General features: G+C 38.8%; 1 protein-coding gene across 2 annotated transcripts; it reads right to left on the bottom strand.

Annotated features, from left to right (window-relative positions):
- Window positions 1–4,694: 4,694 nt before the first annotated feature.
- On the bottom strand, window positions 4,695–11,695 carry si:dkey-6n6.1 (uncharacterized protein LOC100170811 homolog). 2 transcript variants are annotated; one of them, XM_046871782.1, is made up of 10 exons: window positions 11,487–11,695; window positions 10,719–10,850; window positions 9,619–9,797; window positions 8,999–9,539; window positions 8,754–8,869; window positions 7,830–7,962; window positions 7,519–7,676; window positions 6,764–6,903; window positions 5,996–6,322; window positions 4,695–5,245 (listed from the first exon to the last, which is right to left on the bottom strand). In XM_046871782.1, the coding sequence occupies exons 1-10, from the start codon at window positions 11,629–11,631 to the stop codon at window positions 5,065–5,067; spliced, it is 2,052 nt and encodes a 683-aa protein (XP_046727738.1). In that variant the 5' UTR covers window positions 11,632–11,695; the 3' UTR covers window positions 4,695–5,064. The 2 variants fall into 2 exon arrangements, with proteins under 2 accessions (XP_046727738.1, XP_046727739.1); XM_046871783.1 differs by having other exon boundaries at window positions 9,625–9,797.
- Between the last annotated feature and the right edge of the window lie 1,441 nt (window positions 11,696–13,136).

Genomic DNA, 13,136 nt, shown 5'->3' with positions numbered 1-13,136 from the left:
TTCTATTGGCCACGAATGACCACGGACATAGAGCAATACATCAAGAACTGTGGTCGTTGCATTACTAGGAAGACCCTCCCTACAAAGTCTGCCCTGTTGAACCAGATTACCAGTAATGGTCCGTTAGATCTAGTGTGCATTGACTTCTTGTCCCTAGAACCTGACTCCAAGGACATTTCCGATGTACTTGTAATAACTGATCACTTCACCCGCTACGCTCAAGCCTTCACAACCAAAGACCAGCGAGCAGTGACCGTGGCTAAGGTCCTTGTAGAGAAGTTCTTTGTTCACTATGGTATACCCTCCCGTATTCACTCTGATCAGGGAAGGGACTTTGAAAGCCGACTAATACGAGAGCTCCTAGGAATGTTAGGTATCCGCAAATCACGGACAACACCTTACCATCCACAAGGTGACCCACAACCCGAACGCTTTAACAGAACCCTCCTCTCCATGCTTGGAACCCTTGATCCAACCCAAAAGAGTAAGTGGAGTCAACATATAAGTTTGCTTGTACATGCGTACAACTGTACAAAGAACGAGGCGACCGATTACTCCCCTTAATACCTGCTTTTCGGACGAGAGGCTCGATTGCCCATCGATGTGTGTTTTGGCATACCTACAGAAGGTGAGAGAGGAATTAAACACCAGCAGTATGTTGAGAAAATGAAGTCTGAACTCCAGAAAGCCTATCAATTAGCATCTGGGACTGCACTGAAAAGTCACCAACGAAACAAACGACTCTATGATCGAAAAGTAAAACACCAAATACTTACCGTAGGAGATAGAGTGCTTATCAAAAACCTTGCCTTCACTGGAAAGCACAAGCTCCAAGACCGATGGAATTCCTTATGTTGTCACGGAGAAGTTCAAAGACTTGCCTGTATACAGACTACGGCCTGAAAGTGGAATGGGAGGTGAGAGGACTATTCACAGAGATCACCTGTTACCCATTGGAGACAATGTGAGACTGTTTAGGTCGGATGACTCGAACAAAATTATGCAACCACCTGTAACCAGAGCACAAACAGTTAAAAAGAGACAAAATAAACTGGTGAAGGAAAATGTTTCTCTTACTGAATGTGAGAAAGTGGATACTTCAGAAAGTGATGATGACGATCACTGGTACTACCGCCCAGATCCAGTCAGCATACTAAGTAGGCCGCCGACATCTGAGCTTACAGTAGAGCAAGAAACCGTCTGTCAGGACAATGATCAAGGCCAGAAGTGTGTGATAAGAGATTGTGTGACAGAAGATGACCCAGGAATATGTCCTGATCAACTTATGGAAGTGGCAGAGGGTCATGAATTAGAAGGGGGAGACAATGGTCCCGATGATGTCTCAGAACATGAGACAGAACTTTCAGTGTGCCGCAAATCTCAGAGAGATAAAGCCTTTGATTAAACTGACCTATGATGAATTAGGCCGGCCCTCAGATAAACCATTAACAGTTATTCATCGAGGGATGGTCGTACATATTGAAGATGCTGTTAAGGTACAGAAGAAAGTCTGTAACACCGTATGGTGCCATCCCATGGCCCAGTGTCCCCAGTGTGTCCTTTCAAACCCCTGCCCAGCTGTCAGAACAGTAGTTCAGATGTAGGATTTTTTTTGTTGCCTCATGAGGGCATGAGTAGTTAGAAGGGGGAGAGTGAAACCCTCTTACATATGTGCATTTAAAAAAAGCTATAGTCATAATTATTTAAAAGCTCATTTTAAATAACTGCACTATTCAGATAATTGGTGTCTGAAGAGGTTTGTTTTATTATCAGGTTTAAGTATACTATGCATTAGACTGCGTTGTGTTTAAAGAGATAAACATTTATTATGTGATCTGAAAATTAGTGTGTATCCCTTTAACTCGTCAATGGCGGCGAAAGAGTTAGGAAACCCCTTGTATTCACTGAAGTTTGGTTTAAATGCACCTGGAAGACATGTGCTGGTTACTACCTAGTTTTATCTTTTCTGTGATTGGATGTTTATTATTTCATACCCACCCATGCATATCAGAGAGTAATATGATTGGTGGTTAATGAGTCAATTGAATGAGAGAAAGGAGAGACGAGACACGTTCGAGAGAGTTTGGGAGCAGAATCGCTCGGGCTGGGAAAAAACAGTAAAATAACCGCTAAACGCGTGTTATATTGGTTTGGTTTTCTTTGTAAAAGTGTTTTGTTTGTTTGTTTATGCATAAAAGTTGACCCAGGAGATGTGTTAACGGACTGGTTTTGTCTTATCAACTGTTGGTGAGACTTTTTTTTTGCCTTTAAGTAGAAACCGCCCGTTGTGTTGATACGGAGTGCGTCTACGTAACGTTACCGGACTGATATACTGCATTTTGCGTATTAAAGTGGCGTTGCGCTATTTAATACTTTTAGTTGGACACTTCGAGAGATCAGTTTGAGTTCAGGTTGTGATCGGGCGAGTGAAAAGCGCTCGGTGGAGAACACGTGCATTCATCAAGACTGTATTCGGTTTGCCTTGGATCGCGGGAAACGTAGCACTATTCGCAGAGGATCGTGTGTGAGGTCTCCGCTTAGACTGTGAGTGATCACCGGAGCACAGGTACATGTTATTAGTTTTGTTTTGGCTCATTTGAGTGAAGAGGCCAGTTTAAACTTTTCAAAGGCCACAACGCACACCAGCAACGACACAGGCCTGCATCGGGGGTTGTGTGAGTGAGTGTTTGCTTGTGTGAGTGGGCCCACTACTATTTTGTGTTGAGATTTATTTTTGGTGTGATGTTTGATTTAGAATTGCAGTTGCACTGTTACCGAAATAGTTAACAGTAAGACTGTTTAAGGATTTTCCTTTGAGTGCATATTCATTGCTTTTTTTTTGGTGTATTATTACATTTTAACTTTTTACGTTGTTTATTCAGTAAGGGATTGGACAGTAATTTGTGTTATAATACCTATTGACTTGTTATTCATACCTATATATATATATATATATATAGGTATATATTATATATTATTATTCATATGTCAAATTGATTACTTAAATTTATAAATAAATATATTATAATTCATATCGCAATATATTCTATATAGCTAAAAAAAGAAATAAATACACAACTGTTTCTTTTACGAATGGTTCTTTATCGTTTATTTCAGAGTTTAGGTATCAGAGTGTTTTGATTTCTATGGTCGATAGACCCCAAGTTATTGAACCCATCGCCCCACCCTAAAGAGCCTAGACATGACACACTAAGGAGGGCAGGGGGCGCTACACAAACTTCAACACCTACTTAAAAATTCATTCATGATTTACAGATAGATGGGCTCTGCCTGCTGAAATGTGGTTCTTCTGAAGGTTTCTTCTCTGGATCTCAGGGAGTTTTCCATTACAGCATGTAACCAATCCAGAGAGACTTTATAAATGTTCTTTACAAACTCCATCAAAAAAGGTACAGGAATACTATCAAGCTTAATCTATTTGAAAGAGAATCTAGTTACAGGTTGTTAGGAAAGGCCTCCTCACCAATTCCCTTCAAAAGTTAAAAGTTTCATATCATGCATCATATTAAGCATTTTCTAATTTTCACCAGTTCCTGTCTGACCTTTCCTTTAGTCTTGCTGCAAGTGATATGATTTTCCTAACACCATATAACAATATACCACAAATATTTAATATTTCTTTCAAAAGAAATTCCAACTCTGTGACTCCCAGCTGTTGGATTAATTAAACCAACATAATCATGCTCTGCTTATGCACCTCATGCCCTGTTCCTTTAACGGATTTACCTTTGTTGTAGTATTACTGTGTTACAAAATACTTGATGTCTGATATACTTTTTTAGGTTGTTAATCAAAGTAATCATTTAGTGCACAGTCATTTTCTTCAGAACAAAGGTCTATGATTTTCATTGCATAATCTGTAAATTCTCACACTATCATACAGTGTGTTATAGAATTCCTGTTGTAAATTTGAAGACAAACTCTTATTATCTTTAAACTCTTTTTCTGTTTTTTACATCTTACTTTAGTGCAATATGGACATTTTTTTTCTCACTATACAGTATATTGTATATGTTTTGTTTGTATTCTTATATTCATTCTTCTGCACCACACATTAGACTGTAACATTCTGGAATACAGAAGGGTATATGAACTTAGGATGTGCATGCTTGTGTGTGTGTGTGTGTGTGTGTGTGTGTGTGTGTTAGACTGTATTCGACTAACTGGAGAACACAGCATGGGTTGAACTCTCTGATACTTTATTTAGTGAATCGTAACAACAGACTGTAGTACACAACAAACACATAATCAAGGCCATAAACTGTGTGTATATGAACTTAGGATGTGCATGTGTGTGTGTGTGTGTGTGTGTGTGTGTGTGTGTGTGTGTGTGTGTGTGAGAGAGACATGTGGTTGAATTAAATCTAAATTTAAATTCTTTTAAAGCAACTTTATTGAACTTCTAACATTAAATGATTAAACATAAAATAAAATAATAACAAAATATATTGGAGAAAATAGCTTTCATTGGATTTAAAAAAGTCTCTGACATATTAATAAAGCTATGCAAAATATGCATTTGTCATCCATGTCGTTTTAATTTAAATTTTATATAATAACAATATTTATTATTATATATATATATATATATATATATATATATATATATATATATATATATATATATACAAACAATAACATATATAATAATAATAATATATATACTGTGAAAAGTGTATTAGGTGTGTTTTCACAACATTTATCACTATTAAAAATACTATACGGTATATGTTATAATCAGATTAACATGTTTACTTATCTACGGTCTCACTGGTATAACGCAATACATTCTGGAATAAAAAATTATAATTCAGATACAAACTTGCACTTTAAACTAGTAAAATAAAAATGAGCTTCATTAGTATAAAGTATGAGGGAAAAAATGACACATTGTAACTGCATTATTATTCTTATGTCAGGTACATGAGATATACTTTTACCATAATGTTGAAATAATCCTGCCCCAAAGGTTCTACTGTCACCTGGCTTGTTGGTTCTATATGTGAGTATACTGTGTGTAATCGAGTGTGTTTAAGAGTGTGTTCACTCGTAGATCTGTTCGTGTCTCTGAGGGTGAAGGATCACACTGCTGTACTGTTTAATACAGGTGAGTGCTGTAGGCGGGACTAAACGCCGATCGATAAGGTTATTCTGCAGGTGAACGGAGAGCAGTGGGGAGTCGTCACGGGCGGTGATGTCACACAGGGTGTTCATGGGTACCGAGCTGCGCACACACACACACACACACACACACACACACACATATAAATAGACATATTTTAGCCTGACATATTTTAGCCTGATGTGAGGAGTGCCCACTAAAATAAAGTGAGTGAGTGTGTGAGGAGTGGGCACCAACCCAGTGTGGGATAGAGTGTGTGTGAGTAGTACACACTAAGCTGGTGTGTGTGAAGAGTGGCCACTAACCTGATGTAGTTGTGGGTGAGTGTAGGTCAGTGTGTGAGAAGTGTGCACTAATCAAATGTAGTTGTGGGTGAGTGTGTGTGAGGAGTGGGCACTAACCCAATGTAGCTGTGGGTCAGTGTGGGATAGATTGTGTGTGAGTAGTACACACTAAGCTGGTGTGTGTGAGGAGTGGCCACTAACCTGATGTAGTTGTGGGTGAGTGTAGGTCAGTGTGTGAGGAGTGTGCACTAACCGAATGTAGTTGTGGGTGAGTGTGTGTGAGGAGTGTGCACTAACTGAATGTAGTTGTGGGTAAGTGTGTGTGAGAAGTGTGCACTAACCTAATGTAGCTGTGAGGAGTGCGCACTAACCGAATGTAGTTGTGGGTGAGGTGTGTGAGAAGTGTGCACTAACCTAATGTAGCTGTGAGGAGTGCGCACTAACCCAATGTAGCTGTGGTCAGTGTGGAATAGAGAGTGTGTGAGTAGTACACATTAAGCCGGTGTGTGTGGGGACTAACCTGATGTAGTTGTGGGTGAGAGTGTGTGAGTGAGGATTGCGCACAAACCTGATGTAGTTGTGGTTGAGGCGGAGGACGTGAAGGACACGGAGTTGCACAATCCCACGTGGAATCTCTCTGAGCTGGTTATGGTCCAGCAGCAGCTCATTCAGTGAGTGTCTTAGACCAAGGAAGGACACTTCATTGATGCCGTCCTCCCTTAGCCGGTTGTATGAGAGGTGTAATGAGCTGAGACCGGGCTGCATGTGAGCAAACACATATCCTGGGATTCTCTCAATCTGATTGTGGTGCAGTGTTAGCTGGACAAGACCGACAGGCAGGAAAGAGGGGACGTGGACCAATTTATTGTGGGACAGATCCAATGTCTCCAACTTACTGAAAAGACAAGAACATTTTGAAGATTTGTCTCTTTTAGACACCAACTAACCAAGTGATTTGCAAACACACTACCACAGATCTCTGACTCATCTAATAATGATGTGGCGCCCTCTAAAGGCTGCCTTGTTGCCTTACTTGTGTTTTTGTTCAAACATCATAGTTTGTGTTATTTCTGACAGGAACAAGTACATATTCTGAGTTTATATTCTATATTTTGTATTTATCTTGCCTTTTTTTTGTCAGGAAGCCATGTTTCTCTGTGTATTACCAGTACAAAGTTGGTTAAAGTCCAGATATTGGTAAAACTGGAGGTGCATAAAGTTTAATAACTAACATAAGTAACAACTGAATGATAATAATTGTCACATACCCACTGACCATTAACGTTTTAATATAATTTAGGTTATTTAAAGTTTCCAGCCATGTTGGGTGACTGACCGTAGATGAAACCACGCTCTCGGCGCAATTCGGTCCTCTCTGATTTTATTATGGCTCAGATTTAGGATCCGCAGGTTCACCGTCTTATTGAGGAGTCCGGCATGAACTACTTCGATCCGGTTATCTGACAAATGCAACTCCTACATGAGGTCACACATATACACACACATACACATACACATACACACACACACACACACACACACACACACACAGATTCCAAATGCTTCTGTGATTGAAGTGTCCTTAATAAAAAATATATATATTGAAAGTATTTTACAGATCTGTTTGAAAACCACTATAAAAAAAATATCAATATTATAAAAATATTAATAAGTCCTAACATTTTGCTTTGTTTAACAGACTACACAGAGGTTAGCATATTAGTTTGCACTTTGTATAGTAAATCAGCATACTTAGATAAAGTCTGACAAGGGACACGGGGAAGCCGAACATGTCTTAACATTTAAGACACGTTTAAAACACCCTGCTTTAGACACTGAGACTGGCACCTCAAATACCCTTATTTGAGGGATATTTTGAGGGTGTTCTAGCATTTGGGATGCTATGGGACCTTATATGTATACGTGATGTTTTGATGCCTGACATTAGAAAGAATTGACCAAATTACAAAATCCACAGGCAAACAAGTTTTTCAGAAATTTTCCACAGGTGTGTGGAACTTAGAATAAGTCTTTTGGACTAATGACACTAATCATTAGTGATGATGTTGATGTTGATGATGATGTAATGACCTTCAGTGATGCAGGCAGGCCAGAGGGAATGGCTCTAAAGTCATTATCGTCCAGTCGCAGGTAAATTAGTTTCTTGAGGGGCCTGAATGCCACCGGAGACACATTCCCATCGTGGAAATGATTGTCCTCCATCTCCAGAGTCAGCAGCTGGGACAAACCTGCATGACAAAAAACCATCCAAAACACATTCCTGTCTCGCTGAGGAAAAGTAAAAGTTTATCATTCTCAGGGCCAAGAATAAAACTGACGCCAAGTTTGTCCTTTTAACCTCACACTGTTGAACTTGCGTGCAAACGTGTGTGTGTGTGAACCTTTAAAGCTGTGAGGTGTGAGTCCACTCAGTTTGTTGTCATTGATCTTCAGCTCCAGCAGTGATGGCGGCAGCAGAGGGATTTTGGTCAGATTATTTCCATCCAGATTCAGACGACGCAGTTTGGTCAGATTCTGAAAAAGACACAAACACACACACACACACACACAATGAGCATCATGCTTCTCAGTCTGGATGGAGCCAGAATTTGTAACACGTGTATGAGAAAAAGGAACTTGACATCTTGGTGTCTGCCCATGGTGTGCTGAATATTTTTGCATTTGCGTCAACAATAAAGTGAGAATTCAGTTCGAACCGAAGCATGTCTATGTAAATACATATTGCATTGACTCGCTATTCATACAGTAGCTTGTGTTTATTACACATTGTATTTTGACACATGAGCCATAGACATGAATCTGAAGGTCAATAGATAGAAATGTTACATTCTGGTCTCTGTTCGGTCAGAGGCTAATTGATTTTTTATAACAGCAGTAGTGCAGGTTCATATATATCAAATACTTTACATTGTCACTATACATAATTTCAAAGACACTATTATTTTCTAAATAAGATTGTTCACAGGGACATTTACTATATTAATAAGAAACAGAAAAAGAAAATACATGTGTACGGATCACCATGGTGTAGAAGATATTCATTTATGGATGGAGTCTTTTCAAGGCCATTGCAATCAAGTAAAACATATCAGGTTTTTATTAATGTAAAAATTGTACTCATGGGCAAATTGTTGTGCTATATTAGCAATTAAAGAGTTGTGGTGCCAGGGTTGTGCTGCTGTAGAAAACTAATCGACAAAATGTCTATTTTGTGTGATTTCTAAGAACGCTGAAATATTCTTTCTCTCTGTCTCTTCCAAACTACTGAAAGTGTATAGCTGTTACAAGTGTGTGTCTGTTCTCACCCGGAACACATTCAGCCCCAGTGATGTGTCATCCAGTTTATTCTTGCTCAGGTCGAGCCACTGTAGATTGGGTAAGCCGTGCAGCGCTCGCACCGGGATCTTACTGATCTTATTATCTGACAGACAGAAAGACAGACAGATATGTTTGTGTTAAAGAGAAAATATTAGAATTGAAAAGAAAGTAACAATTAGAAAGGTTTTACTAACTTTACAACATGTTTATCCACCTTTTTGTGCCTGCTCACCTGACAGGTAAAGTGTTTTGACCCCAGCATCTTTAATGAAAGGCATGCTGGTCAAGCCAGTGTTGCCACATGCAATCAGGGTGTCAGACAGCAGGCATCCCGCTGGGAGAGATGCCATATAATTGGAGGAACGGATAACGGGACGACCTACTACATTGGCTCCACCCCCTCTGCCTTTAACCACACCTACTCTAGCTCTAACACCTCCATTAGGTGGCAAAACTCTGGGTGGCCTTGTAGGAAGAGGGAGTGGCCTTTGTAATACAGGCATTTTCAGCTTCTGGGTAAGAGACACCACATTTCTGCTGAACGGTGAACTTTTGGTGTGAGTGTTATGTAAAACTGGGATATCATCCTCATCCTCATCAGATTCGCTATCATCTTCCAGGTAGTCGTCATCATCATGGTCATCATAGGTGTATGAATCTGGGAACATGTCAGGAGGAGTGGCCATAGGTGAATTCCCAATTCCTATCTCAGTTGCTTGCTGTTTCATATTTGGTAGTGATGGAGGTGCATGTTTCTTCTGTGCAGGTGGAAGCTGTGTGAAGAAAACGAAAAAATCATATAAAGTGATTTTAGAGTCATTATTTATTACTCTTATTATTTACACATCGCACGTTTACGGTTTTAGCAGGCCTCTGCATTGTCTTTGGCTTGACCTCTACATCGACTTTTCCCTGTGATGCTTTCTTCTTCTCATTCTGTGGATGGACTTTCTTTTTTTCACTCGATTTCTTCAGCTTCTCTCTATGGGCTGGTTTCTGATGGCCACCCTGAAGCCTTGAGGAAGGTATAGCTGATACCAGATGCAGACATCATGAGAATCACAGGGAACATTTAGAGAAACAAACAATATTAGAAAATGAACCAGATAAATAAAGAACAACATGGACATTACAAACCAAACTAAATTGCCTATGAAATATATATATATATATATATATATATATATATATATATATATATATATATATATATATATATATATACTGGATTGACTATACATATACATATATATGTATGTATTGAGATATTCTCATTTAAAATTTATAGATAATAATTTCTAGGAAAACATAAAGAACTTCTGATTACACACTCTGAACTACCTTTGAGTTTGTCCTATAAAATGAGAACATAGTAAATGTCCCACCCCTTGGAGTGTGTCTTTCTCTACAACAGTGGCCACGGTTTTGTTGGAGTGTTTAGTTCTTTTTTTTGTCTCCCTACAGTCTCGGCTTGGTGAAGAATAAATTATTGGATGTTTGGAAGAAGGTGGAGTTTGTGTGAGAAAAGCTACAGTCACACTTAAAGTGACTCGCAATGACAAAGCGATCAAATATCATATGTTTTCAGCGACAAGGGGAGCAGCAAGTGTCAGTGACTAGATGTAGGTGTGTCCAGGAAAGTGTCACTGCTGAGAAGCAAAAACTAAGCAACTTGGTGTAGCAACTTCCAATTCTGATCAAAGACACTAGGACACAAACGATCGTCTCCAGATTTGCTGTTGATAGTTAAATGCTATTTGCATCACCCACTGATTAAAGTTACTATGGCAACCAGTAGTAGGAGTGGATCCAGGTGACTGGAGACTCACAGCTACATAATTGTGTAATAAATGTGTGAAAGTAAAAAGTATACATAATCACCTTGGGGCATTGTGTGCGTGTGTGTGTGTGTGTGTGTGTACGTGTGCATGTGCATGTGCATGTGTGTATACCTATATTCTGGCAGGGCACTCCACGGCACTGAACCACACCGCTTCTACAATGGCACATGTTACATGCATCTGGAGACCAAACAGCTCCCTCATGGAGAAAGATCCCATTTACCAGGCACTGAGAGCTGGTCACTGAAACACACACACACACACACACACACACACACACACACACACACACACACACACACATTTATTATTGCACAGTTCAAGTTTCTGGAACTTTCAACTTCTTTCAGAACCACAAATTTTTTAAATTAGGACTATTACTACACATATTTAAATATTTAAGCATGTGGAACAAAACACCTTGGACATTATAATAACTAAACATTTATGTACTAATTTAAGCAACAGATAAAGTCATATTCAGCATTTATACATGCTTTGTGTCTTTAAGGCAAAATATTTTTTTTTTGTTTGCATAACAAATATAACAAAGAGGGATGGGACAAAGTGCAATTTCTGCAGAACTGCAATCTGAGGTGTGTGTGTTTATGAATTATGAATTAATGTTACATAATGTTGAATATTTGCTTCATACCAATCTTTATAAGCAAATTTTTTGCACAGCAAAACAATAACAATAACGTTTTCTTTTTTAATCTAAACAATAATTTTACATACATTTATACCATCTCTGTTATGAAGGAAAAAAAACAGTTCCTTTGATGTCCTTTCGAACACATTCCTATTAAAAGTGTGTGATTTGAGACACGGTTACATGGATAAAATGCGAAATAATAAGCAAGAGCCTTGAGAACTTACCTGGATGTGCAGGTGTGTTAAATCTAGATGTTCTTGCCACCGCATGGCTCTGCTGTCTCTCATCCCTCCGATTTGTTCGTAGACCGTATGTGAGGCTCACACACATAGACAGACACACACATGTGCAAAGTAAACGCAAGTACATGATTTGTGTATGTATGTGAGATTTTCTTAATCACTGAGTGGTGTGTGTGTATGAGCCTCTTATACTCTCAGGCTGTGGAGAGAGAGAGGAAGATATACAGAGAGTTGAAGAGAGAGAGACACACACAGACAGAGAGCAAGGGGGCGTAAAAAGAAAACATGTTTCACAAAACCCCTCTTTCATTCCCTGTTAACAGTCCACCACTCCAATCCACCCACAAACACACACACTTTGCTCAGTCTGAAAGAGAGGGTGTACCTGTGGCCAAAGTGATTACTTTTGGAAACACACTTCTCCTACCGTACATTCCCTTTTGAATTCTGATTGGTCGGAAAGTAACAATCTATTTTCTGGAACAGCTGCTATAACATAAGGGAGAACAGGAACACACTTACACATCATTCAATAAAATTATAAGCAGATATGAATTGTTATTTGTTTATTTTAAAAAAGGGTTAAGGGGAATAAAACACTAATGCTGTTTATGTTGTTCTTTTATTGTGCTTAGCCTAGCATATTGCCCATAAATGCTAGCTGTAGAATGTTAAGATACCATTTGAGCAAACCACAAATAACTACATAGCTAATCAATCCATAAAATACATTTTTATTCCATTCAATTCAATTCCGTTTTATTTGTATACCACTTTTAACAATGGATATTGTCCCAAAGCAGTTTTACAGAAATAAAGAAGTTTGAAAATCTTTATATGTTAAGTGCCTATAAGTTTATCCCTTGTATATGGCTATATAAAATTTTGTATGACCAGCTGGCTAGTAATCACAGTGATTGTTGGTGTTGTAGTAGCTAGTTGTGTTGCTGGGTAATTAATATTTATGAAAACAAGTAGATATATACTAATGTAGTGTATGAAGTATTCAATCAGAGTTACAGCTGAGGCAATGCTACAGCAGCTACCCAGAATGTAGAACCCAAGCTAATGTTTTTGTTCTTTCTCTAACAGTAACCATTAAACAAAGTCTTAGACAATTTAGGCAAATATAATTAACATTGATGTTCATAAATATAAATATAAGTGGGATAAAAATGGCTGACCACCTTGTTATTTAGCTAACGTCAGAGTCACTATCCTGTATCCTGGAGTTAGTAAAACCACATTAGTGCTTTAAGCATTTTCTTTTTAAGGGTAAAGTCAGTTGAGGTAAACCTCCTTTGAAGTCTCTGAGTGACCTGACAGACCAATCAGAAGTCAGCATTCCACAGACCCACAGTGTGATGGAGACGGATAGCGGATAACGGTTAAAGTGAAGTTGCATTGAAAAACACACACCCACACACACACACACACACACACACACACACACACATGGCAGTGAAAGGGCAGCTTTGTGTGTGTGTGTGTGTGTGTGTGTGTGTGTGTGTGTGTGTGTGAAATTCCTGTATGAAAACAGTGTTTCTCTGAGCAAACCACAGTTTGATTTACATAAATATGACAGGAGAAAGTAAAGACACTTCCTGCTACAGCACTTAGACATTTGGGCCT

This window comes from Silurus meridionalis, chromosome 17, assembly GCF_014805685.1.
Source record: "Silurus meridionalis isolate SWU-2019-XX chromosome 17, ASM1480568v1, whole genome shotgun sequence".
Lineage (NCBI taxonomy): Eukaryota > Metazoa > Chordata > Actinopteri > Siluriformes > Siluridae > Silurus > Silurus meridionalis.
This window is presented reverse-complemented; position numbering and strand designations above follow the sequence as displayed.